Source organism: Bos taurus, chromosome 6 (genome assembly GCF_002263795.3).
Source record: "Bos taurus isolate L1 Dominette 01449 registration number 42190680 breed Hereford chromosome 6, ARS-UCD2.0, whole genome shotgun sequence".
Classification (NCBI taxonomy): domain Eukaryota; kingdom Metazoa; phylum Chordata; class Mammalia; order Artiodactyla; family Bovidae; genus Bos; species Bos taurus.
The window spans coordinates 86,282,836-86,308,674 of NC_037333.1; the positions used below are offsets into that span (position 1 = coordinate 86,282,836).

General features: G+C 35.4%; 1 protein-coding gene across 1 annotated transcript in view; it reads left to right on the plus strand.

Annotated features, from left to right (window-relative positions):
- MOB1B (MOB kinase activator 1B) overlaps positions 1-25,526 on the plus strand; it is a 58,061-nt gene extending 32,535 nt beyond the window's left edge. Inside the window, exons 2-6 of the mRNA NM_001192412.3 lie at positions 3,598-3,764; positions 9,640-9,733; positions 13,939-14,072; positions 16,533-16,696; positions 19,762-25,526. Of these exons, the coding sequence (NP_001179341.1) occupies positions 3,598-3,764; positions 9,640-9,733; positions 13,939-14,072; positions 16,533-16,696; positions 19,762-19,839 (637 nt within the window). The 3' untranslated portion in view covers positions 19,840-25,526. The remainder of the gene's footprint in view (positions 1-3,597; positions 3,765-9,639; positions 9,734-13,938; positions 14,073-16,532; positions 16,697-19,761) is intronic.
- Positions 25,527-25,839: the final 313 nt, after the last annotated feature.

The window sequence follows — 25,839 nt, forward strand, 5'->3', positions numbered from 1 at the left end:
CTGTAAAACCCCCTCCCCAATTCCTTCAGCCTTAAGATTCTCCAACCCAATTTAGAAAATATCAATTTTGTTGATAGTTGGATTGAACAGTAAATAGTTAAAATTGAGGGTAATGATGGGTGTAACTGTGTTGAGATGGTAACAGATGGTTTATGAGAATAAATGTAGACGTCACAATGGGGACCAGTCTATTCTTTAGGGTCTTAAGGAGTAAGTACACAATGCTTCTGAAATTTACTAAAAGTAGATCAAATTGAATGACTAATTATAAGGGGTTTGTGGTCAGAGTTTTCCCTTAAGGCTCAGTTATGTACTTGTCAAGCCATTCTGTCTTTCTCTAGAAATTGATTGACCTTCAAATATGAGTAAAAGGACTGGGATAAACAAACCTGACTGCTGGGTATTTATTTTAAAAGAAAAGACCTCAGGGTAATGCTGTGACTTTTCAATCACATTTACGTTCTAATCAGAAAGCTGTAAGTTGTCATACAGTTATGATGTCCTGTTGGGAGCTATACAAGAGAAACTAGCTGAATTCTTGTCCTCTAAGACCAAAAATGTATACAGCTACTCTCATACATTGTTAATGAGTTTTAAAAGAATCCAACTTATTTTGGGGGAAAAAATAGACCTTATATAAACATAAAAAATGTATATGCCCTTTAGCAGGGCAATTTTACTTTTTTTTTTTTTTTAATTCTAAGAATTTTTCTTTTATAATATGAGGAGACTTACTGCAGCATTGTTTAAAGTGATAAATGACTAGACACAACCTCAATGTTTATCAGTAGGTGACTGGTTGAAAATATCTGTCTATATAAGGAAATATTATTCAGTCTTTAAAAAGAATAAAGTAGATCTATTTCTATTTTAAAGTACAACAATCTTCTGGACATATTAAAGTGGAAAACATTGTTTAGAATACTGTAGTACGCAGCGGGTGTATAAAACAAGCACAAGCATTTTTTGCTTGTATAGACAGACTCTGAAAAGGGTGGGGTGGGGGGCTACATACTTTCTGTTATTGAAAATGTTTTTTTAATATTTGCATCAAATATCTTAAAATGCCATGTGAGAATACTGGGTTAGCTGAAAAGTTCCTTTGGGTTTTTTCATAGACCTTATATATTTATCCCCATTAGTGTAAGAGCTTGCACTGATTAGTGTAAGAGCTCGCACTCACTGATGAGGAATTTTGTGTACATTTTGGTATTTGTGCTTTTGAACTTAAGTGCTCTTCAGTTGGTCTTCTTTTGACATGGGAATAAGGAGCAGTACTGATCACCCCTTCCAGAGTAGGGTGCATCCTTGTTGAAGTTTCAGGTAGCAGTCAAAAAAGTTGAATATAATTTTTAAAAAGAACATTTAAAAAATCAGAATACTGAGATGATTAATTATTTTGCCTGAATAAAGCAGAAGGGTCAGAAAGAAGGGGGAATCAGTGGAGGACTTCAAAGCATTTTGGAAGTATGACTGTGCATGGATATGAGGAACTGAGAAGGGAGAGAACTCAGGGAACTGAAAGCATTTTATAAACATCATCCCATCTCTAAATTATACCCTCTGTAAAAAGTTATTTTCCAGACTTTCAAAAAAGCAAAATAAAGAGATCGAAGCCCAGACGATAATTTGTAGTTTCCTAAGTAACATAAGAAGAAAACAGCAAAATGAGGACTGGCACCTTGTTTTCTTGATTTCCTGTCTATCCCCACCATTATTCTGAGATCACTTGAACCTGATATAGGAAAAGCACCAAAAAAACCAAACCAAAACAATTTTTTTAAAAAAATTCTATTTGTAACTTAATGTGTAAGAGCATTTGTTTCCAAAGTAAAAATTTCCCCATCCAGTCTTAGGAAATTAGAGTGGGAGTAGGGGTTGAGTCCAGCTTTGGACATTGGACTATTTCATTTTTTACTGTGAGTCATTCTGGTTCAGGAAGAGGAAGGATACTAACATTTGCACAGCATTTTACAGTTTTAAGAGCTTTTTTTCTCATTTATTATTTTCTCATTTTGCAGCTCTTGCATGATACAGGTAATGGTAATGTTTTATTATTGTTAGGCTTTCACTATTAAAGAAAAAATAGGCTCAAGGAAGTTGGGTAATTTGCCTTAAATAACATAGCTGATTAGTGTCAGAACTGACCTTCATAAAACCAAACTCAGATTTTTTTTTTTTTTTCTTTTTACCCAAGTGTAAGGTCTTTGAGGAGAATGTGTTTAGTTTTGTGGCAGACCAATTCTGAATGGGTCATCAATCAAGAAAACATTTAGAAGCCTAACATTTGAAGGGACAGTGGTTCAGTAAATAGATATTTGTGGGGACCCTCCTGGGTGTAGGCACAGCTGATGTGCTTGTTGTTCTCATGTTCTCTGCCAGCCCTTTTCAGAGCAGCTTTGTTACATCATCACTTGCGGCACCAGTCTGATCAGTGGGCTAATTTAAAGGGAGAGTGCTTAACACTTGGTCTGAATACATACACCAGACTGGTGTTAGGAGAGCTATTTTTGTACTTAATCATACAAAAATTAGTAAAAATGTCTTTTGTCAAAAAATTTATTGGTCAAGTTTATTTTTCACACTGAATTTTGAAAAGGGAGAAGGAGGAGGAGGAAAATGAAATAAGCCTCAATATCATGCAGAGGCATGATAATCTTTTCTATGTTTTCGTACTTAAGAGATGGTGGGAGAGAATTTGACTTTTAATACATTATCTGATTAAACTGAAGAAGAGTTTCCATACTCTAATGTGGGTCCAGAGCCTTACTATGTTTAATATTTGACTTTGGGGTTTACTTTGAAGTGCACTGGGAAGCCACTGAGTGTAGTTTTAAGCAGAGGAGTAACGTCGCCTGATTGGTGTTTGTAAAGAGATTCTTGGCTATTGAGTAGAGACTGAAGTGATTTAGCACGTGCACATGTGCACACACACACACACACCTGACAGGGAGACAGACAGACAGACATACACATACCACACCCCTGGCACGGAGAGGGGTCAGTGTTAAGAGTTGAGCCTGGGCTGGGAAGATACTCTAGAGGCGGGACATGGCAACCCATTCCAGTATTCTTGCCTGGAGAATCCCCATGGACAGAGGAGCCTGGTGGGCTACAGTGCTTCTTGTACAAAGGAAATTATTTATCTTAGAATGAGAGCCTTAGAATAAGGGTAAAAAAGAATACAATGACTAAAGATTATCACAGACTCCTTTTTATTTTTATGTATTACAACCTATAATCCTGAATCATTAATTTATTGTTGGATTTGTTAGCTGGGTTATAGCTAAAAATTCTTTTTTCTCCTTCGTAGTTCTAGTAGGGCTGATGTCTATGGGGTCACACAGAGTCGGACACGACTGAAGTGACTTAGCAGCAGAGAATATAGAGAAGGTTTGTGGGAGTAGTTACAAACTACTCCTACAAACAGTAGTTACAGCAATGATATTTCCAAGATTTAATGTAGCCAGTACAATTTCAAGCTATATATTGGTGGACTTTAAGATCACTTCTATGTTACTTTATCCAGTAGTATAGTATGGTAGACTCTGTGGAAGGTCAAGCCTTAAACGCTTTTTTTTTCTTTTCTATTCATAGTGGGAGTCGCTCATCTAAAACGTTTAAACCAAAGAAGAACATTCCAGAGGGTTCTCACCAGTATGAGCTCTTAAAGCATGCAGAGGCCACTCTTGGCAGTGGCAACCTCCGGATGGCTGTCATGCTTCCTGAGGGCGAAGATCTAAATGAGTGGGTTGCAGTGAACAGTAAGTAGCCTTTCTATTTCTCAATGGACTCTCAATTAGGTTAGTAGACTCATTATAGGTGAGTGTTGGGTACTGTGTTTTCTAGCATTTAGTTAGCAACCTAATACCACAATATAATGGTACCTCAATCCACTTTAACCTTTATGACACTTTATTTCTGAATATGGAATTAGATGAAATTATCTCCTGTTATCATATAATACAAAGCATAGATTTACCATCTTCTTGAAAAAAATAATAATACAGCAATTGATGTCTATAGCACATTCTGTGTCTGGCACTCTGCTATTCTTTCTACATGAATTATTTTTAATTTATTTTATTAAGTTTAATTGATTTATAATATATTGTTTTCACATGTATAATATAGTGATTCAGTATTTTTATAGATTATACTGCATCTAAAGTTATTGCAGTATAATGGCTTTATTTCCCTGCGCTGTACAATATACCCTTGTAGCTTACTAATTTGATACTTGCTGGTTTGTACCTCTTAATCCCCTGTCTCTATCTGGCTCTTCTTCCTTTTTCTCTCCCTACTGATAACCAATAGTTTGTTCTCTATATCTGTGAGTCTGTTTCTGTTTTGTTATATTCATTCATTTTATTTTTTAGATCTACATTTAAGTGATATCATATAGAATTTGTTTTTCTGTGTTTGACTTAACTTCACTAAGCAAAATACCTTCCAGGTCCATCCATGTTGTTGTAAATGATAAATTTCATTCTTTTTTATGCTCAGTAATGTACCATTGTATGTTTGTATGTATGAAAGGGAGATATATATATATGTATATATATAAATACACACACACACCGTTATCCATTTATCAGTTGATGGATGTGTTAGGTTGCTTCTGTATCTTGGCTATTAACTTCCATATGCTGCTTTGACATTGGTGTGCATGTATCTTTTCAAATTATTGTTTTTATTTTCTTCTACATGTATTACTTTATTTCATCTTTACAACCTCATGATGTAGGTATTATTATTATCCGAGTATATTGATAAGAAATCTGAGACAGAAAATTGTCGTAATTAGACTAGGTTATATAGCTAGTAGTGGTAGAGGCTGGGCTCAAATATAGTTATAAAATTTCAGAGACTGATTTGACCACTATGCCAGATTACCTCTTTCAGTAGCATACTCAGTTATTTGCCTTAATTATGTTTTTTTTTTTTAATTCAGTAGTGATCTTATGAAATTAGTGAAATATATTTATGATATATTCTTAATCTCTAGGAAGAAAAAAATATAAGTAAAAAGTAAATATATTCCTGGGATTTAAGCAGAGAAAGTGGGGAAATAAAAGTGGTACTTTTAGTATTCAAGGTTCATCAGCCTTGGTGAGGAAATTAATAAAGTTTTATAATTGGAGGAAATTTATATGACTCTAGTAAAAATAAAATTAAATTTAATTGAAAATATATACTAAATGTCTAGGCTTTGATTAAGGAAAAGCAGAACCATATTTTTATTATAATATTTGATGGTATTTTATTGTGTTTTGAAACATATCATGGGATTTATAAATTGAGCTGCCACCCACTGATAACTTTTAGGAACCTAAAGGATTTTACTGAGATGTCTTAAAACCTCACTGTGACAGCAGTTCCTTAAGAGCAGTATTTATTATACTACAGTTATCCTCCTGACCCCAGAGAGTTTATTTACTGAAGAGATAAAAGTAATTTGTTTGCTTTATTGTTGAGACTCATCTAACTTATTAGATAGTTCTGTGATACTTTAAGGACAATATTCAGAATAAATTTCCAACATATGTGCATATTCTTTTTTTTTGATACTTTTTTGTGCCTTTTCTTGTACCATTTATTTGAGAGCTCATTTTCTAATTTGAAAAACCGAGGAAGTAGGTTGCTAATGGGAACTTGTGGTATAGCACAGGGAGCTCAGTTTGATGATCTGTGATTGACCCTAGATGTTGGGATGGGGGAGTGGGATGGACGTCCAAGAGGGAGGGGATATTTGCATACATATAGCTGGAATCACTTCATTTTTAGAGCAGAGACTAACACAGCAGTGTAACATAGAGCTTCTGTCCTACATGAGTTTCTGACTTTGAAGTATAAAAGCAGATCATTGTTATCTGTCTGTATTCTGCCTTCATAACCAGAACTGTCTGTACTATTGAAATGTCTAGAACTTCAGGAACTTATAAAATTTCACAGACATTTTGCAGTTAGAGCTGGAGGAAAATTACTTTGAACTGACGTGTTAGAACATCCCCATAGAACATGGAATTCTGCTTTTAAAATATAGCAATTGACTGAAATATTGGATTACAGTTTTTTATTATATGTATATATAGTAATCTTTCCAAATGACACTTGATAAAGTGAAGAGGATTTGAGACTAAACAGATAATTTCCATTCACTGACAGTGATTAAGTAATCATATTGGGTACATAAAAGGCTGAAGGGAATTTGTTGATAAGATTGATATCTTAATGGCCTTTTGGCTTCAATTTTACTTGCCAGATGAAGATAAATCATAGAAGATGGGACATTTTACAAATTCAATAACTAATCTCATAGCCAGAAACCAGAGGCTGTTTTTGAACATTCTACTGCTATAAAGAGTGATAGCTTAAAGAAGATAGAAAATTCAGAGTTTTGGAAAAAGCAGATGGATTGAGGCCATGTCTTTGTGGAAGAAAACTAACAATGACTAAATGTCTCCTTTATGATAGACAAGTATTTTTTTTTTTAGCACTCTGCAATAAACCAAATTTTAGAGGTAGGAAACTGAGATCCAGGGAGGTTAAGTAACAACTGGTAAGTATAGAGTTGGGATTCAAAGCCACAGGTTACCCTTTGTTCACATGGAGGACAACTCAATTAAAAATGGGCCAAAGAACTAAATAGACATTTTCCCAAAGAAAACATACAGATGGCTAATAAGCACATGAAAAGATGCTCAGCGTCACTGATTATCCGAGAAATACAAATAAAAACCACAATAAGTACTTGGGTGCAATCTCATAAACGACAGAATGATCTCTGTTCGTTTCCAAGGCAAACCATTCAATATCACAGTAATCCAAGTCTATGCCCCAACCAATAATGCTGAGGAAGCTGAAGTTGAACAGTTCTATGAAGACCTACATGACCTTCTAGAACTAACACCCAAAAACGATATCCTTTTCATTATAGGGGATTGGAGTGCAAAAGTAGGAAGTCAGGACATATATGGAGTAACAGGAAAGTTTGGCCTTGGAATACAAAACAAAGCAGGGCAAAGGCTAACAGAGAGTTTGGCCAAGAAAACACACTGGTCATAACAAACACCCTCTTCCAACAACACAAGAGACTACTCTACACATGGACATCACCAGATGGCCAATACTGAAATCAGATTCATTATATTCTTTGTAGCCAAAGATGGAGAAGCTCTATACAATCAGCAAAAACAAGACCAGGAGCTGACTGTGGCTCAGATCATGAACTCCTTATTGCCAAATTCAGACTTAAATTGAAGAAAGTAGGGAAAACCACTAGACCATTCAGGTATGACCTTAAATCAGATTCCTTACAAATATACAGTGGAAGTGACAAATAGATTCAAGGGCATAGATCTGATAGAGTGCCTGAAGAACTATGGATGGAGATTCCTGATATTGTACAGGAGGTGGTGATCAAAACCATCCCCAAGAAAAAGAAATGCAAAAAGGCAAAATGGTTGTCTGAGGAGCCTTACAAATAATTGAGAAAAGAAGAGGAGCGAAAGGCAAAGGAGAAAAAGAAAGATATATCCATCCTAATGCAGAGTTCCAAAGACTCCTAAGAGAGATAAGAAAGCCTTCCTAAGTGATCAATGCAAATAAATAGAGGAAAACAATAGAATGGGAAAGACTAGAGATCTCTTCAAAAAATTAGAGATACCAAGGGAACATTTCATGCGAAGATGGGCACAATAAAGGACAGAATCGGTCTGGACCTAACAGAAGCATGTTAAGAAGAGGTGGCAAGAATACACAGAAGAACTATGCAAAAAAGATCTTGATGACCCAGATAACCATGATGGTGTGATCACTCACCTAGAGCCAGACATCCTGGAGTGTGAAGTCAAATGGGCCTTAGATAGCATCACAATGAACAAAGCTAGTGGAAGTGATGGAATTCCAGCTGAACGATTTCAAATCCTAAGAGATAATGCTTTTAAGGTGCTACACTCAATATGACAGCAAATTTGCAAAACTCAGCAATGGCCACAGGACTGGAAAAGGTCAGTTTTCAATCCAATCTCAGTCTCTTGGATCATAGAAGAAGCAAGAGAATTCCAGAAAAACATCTGCTTCACTGACTGCACTAAAACCTTTGACTATGTGGATCACAGCAAACTGTGGAAAATTCTCTCTCTCTCTCTTTTTTTTTTTAATATTCTTAAAGAGATGGAAATACTGGACCACCTTACCTGCCTTCTGAGAAATCTGTATGTAGGTCAAGAAGCAATGGTTTGAACTGGACATGGAACAATGGACTGGTTCCAAATTGGGAAAGGAGTACATCAAGGCTGTGAATTGTCACCCTGCTTATTTAACTTATATGCAGAGTACATCATTTGAAATGCCAGACTGGATGAAGCACAAGCTAGAATCAAGATTGCCAGGAGAAATATCAATAACCTCAGATACGCAGATGATACCACCCTTATGGCAGAAAGCAAAGAGGTTCGAACTAAAGACCCTCTTGATGAAAGTGAAAGAGGAGAATGGACAAGCTGGCTTAAAACTCAACATTCAGAAAACTAGGGTCATGGCATGTGGTCCCATCACTTCATGGAAAATAGATGGGGAAACAATGGAAACAGTGAGAGATTTTATTTTCTGGGCTCCAGAATCACTGCAGATGGTGACTGCAGCTATGAAATTAAAAGACATTTGCTTCTTGGAAGAAAAGTTATGACCAAGCTAGACAGTATATTAAAAAGTGGAGACATTACTTTGTGACAGAGGTCCGTCTAGTCAAAGCTATGGTTTTTCCAGTAGTCGTGCATGTGAGAGTTGGACCATCAAGAAAGCTGAGCACTGAAGAACTGATGCTTTTGAACTGTGGTGTTGGAGAAGACTCTTGAGAGTCCCTTGGACTGCAAGGAGATCAAACTAGTCTATCCTAAAGGAAATCAGTCCTGAATATTCATTGGAAGGACTGATGCTGAAGCTAAAGCGCCAATACTTTGGCCACCTGATGGGAAGAACTGACTCATTAGAAAAGACCCTGATGCTGGAAAAGATTGAAGGCAGGAGGAGATGGGGGTGACAGAGGATGAGGTGGTTGGATGGCATCACTGACTCAATGGGCATGAGTTTGAGCAAGCTCCAGGAGTTGGTGATGGACAGGAAAACCTGGCATGCTGCAGTCCACGGGGTCACAAAAAGAGTCAGACACAACTGAGTGACTGAACTGTACTGAACTAAGTGAAAAGTCGAGTTTTATTCTTTTCCGTAGAGATAGCCAAAAGACTCAGAAACTCTCACTCTTAGTGATCTATGGAAGTTCTTTATATATTCTGAATACAGGATTTTTATTGATTATATGTTGCAAATAATTTTTCCCACTCTGTGCTTGCCTTGTTTAAAATTTATTTATTTTTTATTGAAGGGTAATTATAATACTGTGTTGGTTTCTGCCATATATCAACATGGTGTGCTTGCCTTTTTATTCCCTTAAGGGAGTCACTTAACCAGAAGCTCCTAAATTCAGTGAGTTAAGTATTGTTTCTTGTATACTTATTATCTGTTCTTTTTTGAGGAAAGAATGTGGATAGAGCTCATATTTTGCTGAAATAAAAGGTTCTCTTTGAGTAAAATTAAAATTTAACATTTTACCTATAAATGATATTTGCTTTGCAGCTGTAGATTTCTTCAATCAGATCAACATGCTTTATGGAACAATCACAGATTTTTGTACAGAAGAAAGTTGTCCGGTGATGTCAGCTGGCCCAAAGTAAGATACGATTTATGATCAGCTCTCAATTTTACTATATCATACAATTCTTAGATAAGAAGGAAATTTCTGACCTTACAATTTCTATATTTACCATCTCCTTCAGTGATTCACCAATGACTAGTATCTTGAGTCAAGAGTTCCTTAACCTAAGCTTTATGGTCCTCCCTATTGTATTGTTCTCCATCCTGCCTTTTTTCTGTTTGCTTCTGCTTCTCTATCCAAACTAGATTATTAAAAATGCTTCCATTACATTTTAAAAAATAAAAATAATTGTTGATATACAGTGTTAGTTTCAGATGTAATGCATAATGATTTGACATTTACACACACTATGAAATGATCGTCATGTTAAGTCTAGTAGTCTTCTGTTCCCATACAAAGTTATTAGTGTCATTGACCATACTCCTTATGAACTGACTTATAACTGGAGGTTTGTATCTTTAAATAAATATACATATATACACATACTGCATATTCTTTATTTATTCATCTGTTGATAGACACTTAAGTTACTTTCATATTTTAGGTATTGAAAATAATGTTGCAATGAAAAATAGTTTGCATATATCTTTTCAAATTAGTGTTTGTGTTTTCTTTGCATAAATACCCAGAAATGAAACTGCCGGCTCTTATGGCAGTTCTATTTTTAATATTCTGAAGATATTCTGAAGCACCTCTATACATTTTTCCATAGTGGCTGCACCAATTCACAGTTCCATCAACAGTGCATAAAAATTTCCTTTTTGTTACATGCTTGCCAATACTTATTATTTGTTGTCTTTTTGATAATAGCCATTTTAACAGATGTGAAACAGTATCTCATTATGGTTTTAGGTTGCATTTCCCTCATGACTGATGAAATTGAGCATCTTTTAATGTGTCTGTTGGCTATCTGTATGTCTTTGTAAAAATGTCTATTCAGGTCTTCTGTCCATCTTTTAATTGGGTTGTTTACTTTTTTTTGATTTTGAGTTATATGAGTTCTTTGGTAGAATTCACCTGTGAAGCTATTTGGTCTTTCACTTTTGTTTGTTGGGAGGTTTTTTTTTGTTTGTTTGTGTTTTAAAATTACTGATTCAGTTTCACTACTGGTAATCCATCTGTTCATAGTTCCTATTTTTTCCAGATTCAGTTTTGGGAGATTGTATGTTTCTAGGAGTTATCACTTTCCTCTAAGTTATCCATTTGATTGGCTGTAATTTTTTGTAGTAATCTCTTAATGTCATTTGTACTTCTGTGCTATTGTTTTTAACTTCTTTCGTTTCTGATTTTATTTCTTTGGGTTTATCAATTTTGTTTATTTTTTCAGAGAGCCAGCTCTCAGTTTCATTGATCTTTTCTATTTTTTTTTTCTTAGTTTCTATCTCATTTAATTATGCTCTGTTTCTCATGATTTCTTTCTTTCCACTAACTTTGGGTTTTATTTGTTCCATTTTCCCAGGTAATTAAAGCTTAGATTGTTTATTTGAGATTTTTCTTATTTCCTGAGGTAGGCTTGTATTACTATAAAATTCCCTCTTAGAACTGCTTTTGCTGCAGCCCATATATTTTGGATCACTGTGTTTTTGTTTTCATTTGTCTCTAGGTATTTTTTTATTTCTTCTTTGATCTCTTCAGTGACCCATTGGTTTTTGGGTACTCTGTTGTTTAGACTCCACCTGTGTTAGTACTTTTTGCAGTTTTTTTCTTGGAAGTGGTTTCTCTGTTATTATTTATTATTGTTGTTAACCAAGAAATGAATATTTGAGAATTTGCAGTTTAAAAGTTCATACCATGATGACAGAAATAAATTTCATACAAGTATCTGTCAAAGGTGAAATAAAAAAATCATTGGGGACAAAATAGAGTCAGAAGATGAAGTCATCTTAAGTATAGTGAAAGTGAAAGTTGCTCAGTTGTGTCCGACTCTTTGTGACCCCATGGACTATACAGTCCGTGGAATTCTCCAGGCCAGAATACTGGAGCGGGTAGCCTTTTCCTTCATCCAGAGGATCTTCCCAACCCAGGGATCAAACCCAGGTCTCCCACATTGCAGGCAGATTCTTTACCAACTGAGCCACAAGGGAAGCCCAAGAATACTGGAGTGTATAGCCTATCCTTTCTCCAGCCGATCTTCCCGACCCAGGAATTAAACCGGGGTCTCCTGCATTGCAGGCGGATTCTTACCAACTGAGCTATCAGGGAATCCCCATCTTAAGTATAAACATGACAAAAGAAGAAGATTCAGGGGATCATAGTTATAAACCCTAAAAGTATAAGCAATATACAGTTTTGTTTTTCAGAATGCTTAGGGCATTGAAAATTAGTTTTTTTTTAATAAAGCTTCAGGATGTTGAAAATGATTTTTGGTTTACTGTGTTTACTTTTGACTTTCGCATTTAAAAATGAATATAGGGGACTTCCCTGGTGGTCCAGTGGCTAAGATTCCAAGCTCCCAATGTAGGGGGTGCAGGTTCTATTCCTGGTCAGAGCACTAGATCCCACATGCCACAACTAAATCCTGTATACTGCAACCAAGACTCCGTGCAGCCAAATAAATAAATAAAATACAGATTTAAAAAAATGATTATGGAACACCTGGAAATCATTAACAGAATGAAAAACATGATTATAAGAGAAATGCAAAAAACATTAAGGGTTCATAACATAAGGGAGAAAACGTGGGTAAATTCCTGTGTTTTTAAGCAAAGACTAAGCTGTTGCTCTTGTTTAGTCACTCAGTCTTGTCTGACTCTTTTTGTCCCCATGGACTGTAACTCACCAGGCTTCTCTGTTCGTGGACTTTCCCAGGCAAGAATACTGGAGTGGGTTGCCATTTCCTTCTCCAGGAAGACTAAGTAATGATGGTTTAAAGTCCTACCATTCATATTCTCTATCTCCAGAGAGAATCAAACAAGCTTAAGTCACACTTGAGACTTTGTTTTATATTAGGAAGAATCTCTTGACTGTGACAGTGATTAAATAGTGAAACAGGATGCCAGGAAGTGTTGGGAAATTGCCTATTGGAGACCTTCAAAGTTAACTTGACATTTCATCCCTGTTTCTCAGGGTTGGCAATAAGACATGGTGTCACAGTATTTATTTGAGTGTATCCTATTTAACATTTACTGTTCAAGTGTGAGTAGCTATGACTAAACAGAAAGCATCCTTATTTATCCTGTCTCAAGATGGTTTTCATTGTTTGAAATACCCTGCAGTATTTTTCCATTATATTTTCTTTCAGCTCCTTTTCTAGCCTTACTCATCTGTTGTTCTGTCAGTCCAAACTCTGGGGCAAGGTTAGAAAAACACAGCTGGTTCAAAGGGAGAGGCAGAGGTAACCTTTCAGAAACTAAACTAAATGCTAGTTCAGTTTAGACATTTTTGTTCTTTGGAGTTTCAACTGCATGCTTATTGTCTTAAAAATCAGGTTGTGGTTGTGAGTGTGTGTTTGTGTAGTTAGCTCCATGAGCATTCTGTCGCACTGTTTTTACATACTCATTTACAGGTTTGTCTTCTCTACCAGTCTTTTCTCTGTGAAAATAGAGAAAACATCTTTCATTTCAGTGTCCCTTGTTCAAGAGGCATTCCTTGACTCATCATTTCTCATATTGTAGGTGCACATTAAAAGTTTATTGTACCAAAGGATAGTGTCTGGTTAATACACAAATACTATAGGCATCTTTATTGGGAGTCCCAGCCTTCCTCAAAGGCTTGTGTAGCTCCTGAACCAAGTATACTCAAATATTGAATCATTCTCTTTTTCATTCATTTTACTTTGGCACTTCTGTTTCATTCTCTATCCTTAACCCAAATTTTAACGCCCCAAATTAAAGAGAATCGTACTGTGTAAGGAGAAATGTTTTTTGAGGAAAAAGACAACAATTATAAAGATTAAAGATGATCATCATAGAAGTAAGAAATAAACTTAGGGTTTCTACTATGGCAATTTATACTGTATGTGATTCTAAAATATAAAAGTTATATATGAAGGAAGGTTCACAAAAAATGAGTTTGGTGGAATCTTAGTTTGTATCCTGATAAATGCAAAATAGTCTAATAGCAATTTTAAAATGCCAAATACAAAAAAAAATTAATTTGGAGGAAGAGATTAAAATATATCCTGAATATATTCAAAATAAACATATGTGTAATACAAAAAATACAGACATTATTTATAGATTATATTGATATTCTGTGTGCTTTTTATCTTTCCAATACAGATATGAATATCATTGGGCAGATGGAACAAACATAAAGAAGCCTATTAAGTGCTCTGCACCAAAGTATATTGATTACCTGATGACTTGGGTTCAGGACCAGTTGGATGATGAGACATTATTTCCATCAAAAATTGGTATAATGGTTTTGGTTAACTGGGATCCCTCATGATTTATCTACCTTCATACTTCTCTAGGACTTAGAATAGAATTGCCTGTGTATTCAAGGAACCATGCTGGATTAATTGCCACTTCAAAATATTTCTAATATTTCTAATCTTATATGCTTGAAAAGTGTCTTTGTTTTTTTTATACCAAGTTTATCATGCATTAATTAGGTAAACCTCCCTATAATTTTAAACAATAAGAAGATCAGTATATCTTGGATTGTAACAAATCTGGCCTGTTTTAAGGGAAGAAAAGAGACTGGACATTGGGTAGACAGCCAGTTAGACATATGCTATAGTCATATCCATTTCATATTTAGAAAGGGAGTTTGTATGACATAAGGGACTTCCTTCATGGCTCAGCTGATAAAGAATCTGCCTGCAATGCAGGAGACCTGAGTTCCTGCATTGGGAGTCCCTGGGTTGGGAAGATCCCCTGGAGAAGGAACCAGCTACGCACTCCAGGATTCTGGCCTGTAGAATTCCATGGACTGTATAGTCCATGGGGTCGCAAAGAGTCGGACATGACAGCCACGACAGCCACTTTGACTTTCTTTCACTTTCATATGACATAAACCCAGTCTTACATTATATTTTTGTCAGAGCATTTGTATTCATGACCCATAGCATGAACCTGGCAGACTGTGAAATCAACTAGGTGAGAAGAAAACAAGAAGATTTGATGAGTTGACCTGTTAGCACCTAAGTGACTTTTACTTTTTTTTATATTCGCTGGCCTTTTAAAGGGCTAAACTTTCAAGCAGAAATTATTTACATTTAGACAGTTCATATGATTTTACTGTGTCAAACTGCTTACAGCTGTGTTTTCTAAAAAAAAATTAGAATTTGCTTTTTCAACGTCTTGACTGTATTTTATGCTTTTTTACTTTTGGGGAGAAGGATGTGGTGGAGGAGACAGCAATGTAAATAGTTGCTGTTATGACACATTCATTGAATGCTTTAACTACTTCAAAGCCTTTGTAATGAAAGGTCTATTTTTCAAAACTGCATTCCTTATATAGATAGTATGGTATGGGATAAGTGCCCTCATCTTTGATCTTCCATATTTTTAAACTTTTTATTTTAACCCAATTTCAGACTTTTGTTAGTAGAAAATTTGTAAGAATCATGCAAAGAACCCTTATATATCCTTCCAGATTCTTTAGTTGCCAGCATTTTAACTTATTTGCCTTCCCTCTCTCTCCCTCCTTCCCTTCCTGCTTCGCTCCTTCCCTACTTTTTCTTCCCTCCTGACCCCACATTCTTTCTTTTTCCTGAAGATTTGAGAGTAAGTTGCATATATGATGACCTTTATCTCCATGTGCTTCAATGTGTATTTTCTTAGACAATCACAAAGTAACTTTCAAAATCAGGAAATTAATACCAGTATAATATTATTGTCTAATTTACAGATCTTATTCCAGTTTTTTAGTCTTTTTTGGTCTTTCATGGCATTGACATTTTTGAAGAGTGTAACATACTATTTAGTATAGTGTCCCTTCATTTGGGAGACACTTATGTCCCCCCAAATGTCTTATGTTGTCTTATGTTTTCTTGCGACCTATAACTTTTTTCTTTTAAACTTTTAATTTTATATTGAAGTATAGCCGTTTAACAATGTTGTGATAGTTTCTGATAGGCTGCAAAGGGACTCAGCCATACATATACATGTATCCTTTCTCCCCAAAACTCCCCTCCCATCCAGGCTGCCAGATAACATTGAGCAGAGTTCCCTACTGTGCCATACAGTAGGACCTTGTTGTGACTTTTAATATTTTTGAGTGGGCAGTAGGCAATATGATCACATTGAAGCCAGTAGTACCATAAAAGTATTTGGCTTGTATTTTGCCAGTCTGGATCATTTAGCCAGTTTAACAAGGGATGTGGATTTTTGTATTTTTCTAGTTTTATATTTGTTTAATGCTATAAAAGTGCTCTAATTCAGAAAGCCAGTCTCTCTAATTGAGCAGAGACTACAGCTAATTTCAAGATAAATGTAGTCCTGGTGTAGTAATGCGATAACTTCCGTAGGAAAAAAATATAAAAATGTATTGCCAGCATTTCAGACAAAACTAAACGTGGTAATACATTATTTGTGTTCAGCATAAGAAATCTGAGGGACTAAGTGTGCATTTTAGCACCATTACCATCTCAGACATTTATTTGTGGTATTTTTGGTAAACTGGTGTTATATTACAGGCCTAAGGGGCCATACTGAAGACAGATTCTTATTCCATAGAAGCATTGAAGTTTGTTTTCATTCATGATGTATTGAGAACATTTGACATGTACAATGGGTATATTAAGTGGTAATAAAAATATTTCTTATTTTCAGCCTTGTTTTGGTAATTTATGTTGTCACTTGCTGACAAACTCATACTGCTGTGTTCTCTTCTTGTTAATAGAGGGAGTTGTTTATCTCTTTACTAGGTGTCCCATTTCCGAAGAATTTCATGTCTGTGGCAAAAACTATACTCAAACGCCTCTTTAGGGTTTATGCTCACATTTATCATCAGCATTTCGACCCTGTGATCCAGCTTCAAGAGGAAGCACATCTCAATACATCTTTCAAGCACTTTATTTTTTTTGTCCAGGTAAGTTTGATTAGGGATTTCCCTGATAGCTCAATATTTTGTAAAGAATTTGGTAAATTCTCAAATTCTCAGAATTTGGTAAAGAATCCGCCTGTGATGCGGGAGACCTGGGTTCGACCCGTGGGTTGGGAAGATCTCCTGGAGAAGGGAAAGGCTACCCACTCCAGTATTCTGGCATGGAGAAATCCATGAACTGTTTAGTCCATCGGGTCTCAAAGAGTCAGACACTCCTGAGCCACTTTCACTTTCAAGTTGGAGTAAGAGATATTTTTTGCTCAGTAAAAGCAGTTATCTACAGAGTTATGAGGTGAATACTACATCCATACTGTCAGAATAAAATTTGCTCTATTTCTTTAGTCTTTATCCTCTTGAATACTTGCCATGATGATAAAGACTTGCCTTCAGTTTCTGAATTCCATCGCAAGTCTACAGTGAATCTGAGCGATCTTACTTCAGCTGTCTGTCTGTAATGGAGCAGCTGAATAGGGAACTTGGCTGGTGGACATGGAGTTGAACTTGTCTCTGAGCACTCCTGCTACTCCCTTTTCCTGTCTACTCTAGATCTTTTTTTGAAGATCTGGCATGGAAATGAACTTTAAATAGCATATCTTTTCCCTCCTTTTAAAACCATATTCTGAATAAGTTCTGAATTTGATAACTGTCCATTATTCCAAAGTGGGGGAGAAATGTCCCAAAGAGCGTTGATATTCCGGACATCCATTAATCTTTGATCCAACTCCTTAAGTTGACCTCCTCTTCCTTCACTGTTTAGTTCTCAGACATCTGGCTTTAGAGATTTAGACTAAAAGAAATGAGGTTATTCTTGCCCTGCTATAGTAATTAGAGAACCAACAGGTAGGAGTGAAAAAGGGAGAAATGCATAAACTGAGCAGATATTTTTCAGTGGAGGTTGGAGAAGGAAAGTGGTAGGTAGGAGATGTCCATGACTTAGAGCTCTGTTGTTGTTTTTTTAATCTGTTTTTGTATATAAACTTATAAATGCCTTTATCACACTCATCTCCACAAAGAAAAATTTGTTTATTTTCCTTCTATTAACACTCCTCACACTGAGGGCACACGTTTTGTATCTTAATTTCACCTATATAAACAAAAGAAATTTAGGAGATAGTAACTTGCCAAAACCATTGCTCTGAGCAATTATTTTACTGTGGTGTCCTATCTATAGATACCAATAGAAACAAAGAAAATGTTATACTAAATGTCTGCCTCTGTGCCTTGGTTTATGCAGAACATGATTACTTGAGGTTTCAGTAGTTTGGGAGAGGATTTCTCTCACCAGAAAGTTTAGTTTTACCTTACTGTATGATGTTAAAGTACCCTGTATCTCCCAACTCCTAGCAAATAGTAAGAAATTGGTATGTGGCATTTACCACATCTGAGCCTCATTACATGTGAGGACACTGTGATGGTTTTAAAGATGGGTCCGTTGGTTATATAGGATCACCTCTTTGAGTGAGAGTGGCCCCTGCCCTGGGCCTCACAGTTTAGAAGTTTGACCCTGGCCCTTCTCCAGCTTACTCCTCCCCCCAGAGTGAGAAATCCGCATGGCCAAGAACATACCTGCGTAGGTCCCTTCTGCTATATACTTGGGTACGTGAGATTCAGAATTCCCTGCCCACGTGGTCCCAAGTGTATTTCCAGGATCTGCATGGATCTTTTCTGTTGGTCCATTGTTTTAAGGGAAGGTCATGTCTCTTATATGTATATCTCTAAACCTAGGGAATACCCATATTGCAGCTGTTCATGAGTGTGTGTGGACATTGCCTTTATAAGCCAGTCAGGGTGTCCACACTCCTGCATGTGAGACCCTTTCAAGTACAGGATAGATCTGGGGTTTGGTAGATCAGGGAGGTTTCCTGAGGGCCAAGGACTGGCTCTCCTCGTGTGTAGACTCTTGAGGAGTCTTTTAAAAATTCTAAATTTGAATCTGCCTTCCTGGCTACTATGAAGGTGTATTTGTCAAGGCAGGAGAATCAAACATATATAAAATATATTAGCTTAATATAAAATATAATAACTTAGTCATGTGATATAATATCCATTTGTGTTCTTGGTCCACACCCCACAAATCTTAGTGGTAGACTTGCTGTTAAATGCCCCTTAATGTTTCTTCTCAGTTCTTACTTTTGGCACATGGTGAGTGCCAATAAACGAGTGAAATTGAGAGCTCAGAATGCCCCATTGTGGCAGAAGATCAGAAATACTGACAACCTTTATGTTTTAACCTTATAATTTATAAACTATTTTTATAGAGGAAAGCTATTCAGAATTGAATTTCAGAATGACAGTGATAGAACTTCTAAAGAAGCACAAATTGAATCCAGGCTTTCTTATTTGTTCTTTATAGGATTTTATTACTTATCATTTGTGGACTCCACATTATTCATGTCATTCTCATACCATATCCTATGTAGCTTGCAGATATGTTAGTTAATAACATAAACTAAATCTTTTATTCTTCATATAATGCTGTAATTTTCCTGAGAATTTTTTTGGTCCCTGCTTGATTGGATATATCTAAATGGTGTCCCAGTTATTCATCCTAACAGGGAGCAGCAAGTCTCATTTATTGTTTACTTTCTGCCAGGGATTACATGAAGTGGTTCACACACAGTATCACATTTAGTCCCCATAGTAATCTTATGAGATATGTGTTTGTGTGTGTGTGTGTGTGTGTGTGTGTGTTAGTCGCTCAGTCGTGTCCAACTCTTTGCAACTCCACGAACTGTAGCCGGCCAGGCTTCTCTGCCCATGGAATTCTCCAGGCAAGAATACTGGAGTGCATTACCATTCTCTTCTCCAGAATCTTGAGATAATTTATCCTAATATTAGTAGAAATGTAAAATCCCAGAAGTGGTTAAGTGATTTGCTCAAGATGCAAGAGGTAGAGAATAGGGGGGGGAAAAACTTTTTTTTTTTTTTTTAAGATTTGACTTGCATTTACTTTAAAAGCTAATTTCCAACAAATGTTAATGGAAATCTATTTTGGAATGAGATGTAAATAATATGTTCTTGCTGTTTCTTCTGCCTTTCTCGGCACATAGGAATTCAACCTTATTGATAGAAGAGAACTTGCACCACTCCAGGAACTGATTGAAAAACTCACCTCGAAGGACAGATAAAAGGATGGGGACCTATGCAAATTATTCCTCAAATCAAGCTGTGTGGAGTGTATTTGAATTTTGTTGTATTTTATTTTTATCTTGGTTGTTTTTATCTACTCTTGGAGGGCTTGTTTGGGTTCCTTTTTCTTTAATCTGAATAAATGAAACCATATACTATTGCTAGAGGAAGCCAAGAACCACTGTCTATACATTTGATAGGGGTAAATTTTGTCTTAGTGGAATATAGTATTTTTTTTAACTTGGAGAATTTTTATTAATATTATATGTTGAAAGAAAATGCTTACTGATTAGACTGCTCATGGATGGCTGTTCTCCCTGTGTAAATTGTGGCTAATTTTTGAAGTCCCCAAAAGACGTTTTTAAGTGCCTTGGCAGGCTCACTTCTGAGGTGCAAAGCACAGACATAGAATTGAACAGGGCTTGAAACAATATTAGGATTTCTACCCAGGGCACTTACTGATGCATGTTTTAAAATATTGATAAAAGCCATAGTTTACCTAAATTGATGATCTCCAACTTTTACTACATTAGAGAAACACAATTTGTAAAGGTGTGCGTGTAGGGCATAAAAAATTAGTATTTCTTAATTATTTTTGATATTGATAGTAATTCTGTTCAATGGATGCTTAGAGTTCTATAAGCAAGTCTTTTCCATCTCTTGATATCTGTGATATTGAAACTTGAAGATGTTGAAATGTAATAGCTGTTACATTTTGGCTTCTTTCTACACTTTAACTGCACTGTAGATGTAAAAATTCAGGTTATATATAGGTTTGCGATCTTCAGAGGTGATGCTGAACTGTGAGGTTTCTTAGCAATTGCCAAATGAGCCATAAGTCTGCAAAATCCCCTTCTGCTTTGAAGAGGACTGGAGTGTGTGGTTGTGGGGGACGAGGGTGGGGTTAGTTTGAATGGGGCGTTATAGATGGGATTGAGTATGGGAAGTCAAGTTCAAGAAAGACCTTTCTCAGAACGCTTGACTAGAATGGCATGAAGATTTTAATCAATATCTTGTAAACAAAGTCTTAGAGACTTCCTTTTAGGAATCAACTTCCATGTGAAGTTAAAAATAAATAACTAACTTTAGATGTAGGCATGCACATGGAATTTAAGGACTCTGTGGGAAAATTGATCACTTTACAGCATTTCCATTCAGTGAATGGAGCTGGTGTTTTATCATTTTAAAATGATACAGTACCTTCTTTGCTTGTTGTAGGCCCAAGCGTTCTGACTTCTGATTTTTCCACTGTGAAAGGAGGTCTTTCTTTGCAGTGATATCAGATAATGAAAGTGTTAAATGAGTACTTACTAACTTTTACCTTTTTTTGCCATGACTTTCTAGTGAACTATTCCCATAAGTAAAAAATTCAGAAACTTAGTTTTTGAAGTAAATATTAACATTTTTCACTTCAGTTTTATTCTTGCAAATTATCCTCTTAGACTTTCAGTTTTAATTTTGTCAGTTCTGGTAAAACTCTTTCCTTCAGTTCGAAATATATACCTTTTCCCTTGTAGACTAGAAATCTTGCTCTGAAATTATATAGACTAAAAACACTTAATAGAAAAGAATGTAAAATGAAATCAGTTTGGTTTTGCCATTAACAAATCGAATAGTGATACAATTTAATGCCATTGCAATATGATCACTAGGAACTTTTTCTCCCATTTCATTTCTAGCAATCATTCTCCACGTACCAACATGGAATTAACAGGAGAAACTGACAGAGGCAAATACATTGGACATTCATTGGTAACACCTATTTGTAAACTGCAGTGAGAACTGCTGACGTCCTTAAAACAAATATTTTAGTATCCGAATATACAACATCAGCCACTATGGGTTGATTCAGAAGTAAAATTTGACATCCAGTGATTTGGGCCCTATCCATTTAGGAAAATGAAGCACATGATTATTCAAATTGTCTTCCATACTGCATTTGACTTCGTATCAACCTAATAATAAAGGGGTTGCGGTAGCCAGGTGTGGAGAGAAAAGTGAAACATTCATTTTTCTCATTTAAGCCTTACATAGTACTGTACAAATGTTATTATAAATTAATGTTTAGTAGCAGGACTGACTTTTCCACTCTAGGTAGATAGGAGTTTCTTGTCACTGTGCCAGAATCTCAGGTGCCTGCTTCTGAGTATTCCTTGAAAAAAAGGTATTGGGAAGTAAGGACATATGTATGTGTATATATGGTAACAAAGTAGAGACATTCTCCCAGGGAGAGGCCTGGCAGTGTACATGGTGTTAACATGGCTGCATGTAGGGAAACACCAGAGCGTGTGCGAAATAACTGATTTCTTAAAAAGTTGCTTTGATTCAGTTGGTTCCCATGAGCATTAGTAAGTTGCCCTTTATAAAATAAGGATCACATCTTGTTTTACAACAGAGTTTGCTTACAAATGTCTATTGGATTCTTTCCAAGTCTCTTAATTTACAAATAACCAGGATAATGATTCCCCCCACTCTGTCCCACCTTTTTTACAGAGATACAAAGCAGAAGTTGGTTTTCTCATATGCGGATGAAAGCATGAAATATAAAGTAATAAGTTTACATAGTGTTACTGTCGCAATGCTTTGGTTAAATGTTGATATAAAGCAAGTTTTAGGAATTCTTTTAAATGATGAAGTAATGGTGGTGGAAAGAAATTAGTAACAGAAAGAGTGAAAATCTTTTCATTAGCTGTAGGTGGTGCTACTGGCTTTTATTTGCTGGCTTGATTATTCTGTTTCCCACAAAAACCATGGCATTAGTAAAACAGTAAGTATGTGTTAGGTGGTAGAGGCTTTGGAGGTCAGTTTACCTTAAATTGAAAGATTTTAGATAGCTGTTTCTTCCTACCTTTGCTTGTTATTTGTAAATGCTAAATGGTCAGCATAAAACTAGATGGGAGAAGAAATGTTTAGAGTATAATAAATATGTCTCAGACTGAGTTACTGCCTGGCTTATCAGGAAAGAAAGCACTACAATCTCTTCAGGAATTACAGATAATGCGCATATTTATATTTTACATGTAATCACCATACTCCATTTTATGTATAGTATTTTCCTTGCTTAGGGGAAAAGAGCACAGTAACAGATTTCTTTTATACCTTTGTCTTCACCCTCTCTGAGAGAGGTTTTGATAACCACTGAAATAGTAAGATATGGGAGATATAATTGTTAGTCTGTAGGACTGCCTTTTAAAATAAATATGCCACACCTTAAACAGCCAAGTGAGAGTTGATCTTCAGGGTGGTTTCTTGGGAGCACTACTTATTCCAGCTACACTGTAGAGGTATAATCACTTTCAGAGATGCCTTGAGAGTTGTTGTGTGACTATACAAGAAAATCCATTTCATCATTTTAGTTGCACCAAAAACTTTTCTGGAAGCTTAATATGACCTATCTCATTTACCAAAATGACTCTGCTTTGGCTCTTTTCTTAGAACTAAACTATTAAGGAAGTTCAAAAGAATATGCAAAAAAAAAAAAAATATGCCATAGGATCTGAATTGCAGAAGAGAATGTTTTGAGTATTGATTTGTAACATCATTTAATAAAAAACATAATTTCTTCATGTCACTACTTTGAGGTAGGCAATAGCATTTGGATGTATACATTTTATTTTATTTTTAAAAATTTAGTTTAATTATCTTACACTTAAATATAATAACTTTAAAAAAAAAGGATCCAATATTTAAGATAGAAGTAACTTAAGAAAATAACAACCTTTACCTCTATCCTTTTTTAAAAAAAACTTACTTTCATGCAAATGAACAATTTAAATTTCAAGGCTGGAGAAATTGGAACACATTTTATATATTAATTATGCTGAATTTAAGTCTGTGTATCGTAGTAAAAAATTTCAAACTGTATAATCATTTCATGTCGTTTATAACTTTAACATTTTATTGTCTTTTTAAAAGATACAATCAAGAAGTATATTTGAAAATATCACTGCATACCAAGAGGAAAGCTTATTTTCAAACATATCAGGGACATTAAAAAATATACCAATTCCTAGAAACACTATTTTAGATCTATACTTTAAGAACCACTCCTAAAATGATTTAAATATCAGCATATTGTCGTAGTATTCAGTTTCACATAGGAATTATTGTTGTTCAGCTATCAGTGTAATGGTGTATGAGAAAACTGTTTAGAGGTAAAGTTATTTCATGATTTAATGGAAAATGATTTTATTCTATAATAACAATTCTGATTGCAGACAGTTTGAATTTTTGAGGCTCTCCTAATGGGCTAATCATAGAGAAAAAATCATTTTGAAGCTATAAAACTGTGTTTCTGTGTCTGCCATACTTAAATTTTGACAAAAGAGAAAATACAGATTAAAATACTGAATACTCTCAGTTTTGCAAGTGTGACACATTTTCTGCATATAATACTACACAATAGAAAAATTTGGATTAAATCCTCAAAGATAGTGAAAACACTGGCCTTTCCAAACTGTGTGTTTACTTGTCATCTCCTTCTCTTTGGAGGTAAATTCTTTCCTTATGGCTGTTGACTTTCCCTATCTTCTTCCCTCCCCATCTTGCAACACACACTCACATGGACAAAAAACAAAACAGATTGATTATATAGGTCCTCACTATTGGTGATTCTAAAGTGATTGCTGTCACTAGATAGGTTGTGGCTGAAGTGTTGGACAGTAAAACTTAAAGGAGCATTTTTGGTTTGTTTTGGTTGACAACTTTCTTTAAACTATGTCACTGAAACTGATATTATTAGTGATATACATTTAAAATTGTATTAATATTTAGTGTCTGTTATAAATCTTTTATGTGTGGTTGTTTCTTACAGGTTTGCACGTTTTAATTTTTGTTTACTTGTGCAAGGTGTAAAATAGATTCGCACATTTTCATTTTAGGAACACTTGTCTCCCTGAATTGTTCTGCAGAGATAACTATTTTTAGGGGAAATAGTTTTTTACAGCCACTAAATTGTATTTGTTATTTTTGTACATGCATTGCTAGGGTGGTAAGAGCACTAATCTTGTAGGGAAAAACTTTTGTTTTATTTGAATGTTTCCTATACATTATTACTTACAATTACCTAGGAACAGCATCATGAAATACAATAAATATAAGAACACTTAAAGTTTTAATAAAATTATTTCTATCAAACAGGACAAAACCAGAAAAATACTACCAGAGCCATAAATGGAAGCGGTAGCATACACACTGTGCAAGTGTTGTCGAGAATGAGTAAGGCGGGAGCCCGCTCTCATGGAGATGGACAGTTTCTCTATATTAAAGGAGCTGTCTAAAACATGAAATGCAATATGGGCGCGTATTGTAAATTGTGCCAAGATTACTCAAATTGTAGTTACTGTGGATCAAACTTTAAACTGTTTCATCATTTTTGTTTTAAGAGGGGATACTGAGGGAATTCTCTGGCAGTCAAGTGGTTAAGCCTTGGCGCTTTCACTGCCTGGGCCTGGGTTCGATCCCTGGGTTGGGGGAACTAAGATCCTGCAAGCCACATGATGTGGCAAAAAAAAATAAGAGGGTACTGAATGTCAGAAAGTCTACAATATGTTTTGAGAGATGTAAATAAAGTATACAGACTTGTATGTGATGGGATTGGAACTATTTAATTTCTAGGTTTTTTTTGTTTGTTTTAAGGAAGAAAATGTTTATTTAAAAATAATAAATAGTTATGTTTGGTCATGAATCCTGACTTTGCATTAGTGTTCATTTTTGCTATAGGTATTCCCACATTGCGTACATTCCCAGAGAAATATTGAAGGTCTATGAAATATGTTGAACAGTTTTAGGCCTTATTTTTTGTAATGTTCACAACAACCCTGGAAATTAGTATCTCAATATTTTTTATACTAGAAAGCTAAAGCTTAGAAACTGTAAAGTCACTGATGAGAACTAGGGTTAAAAAACCTGAATATGCTTGATCTTGAGACCAGTGCTTTTATTTTGTTTAAATATACTATTACTATGAGAATAGTTAGCAAAATAATTGTTGACTTTTC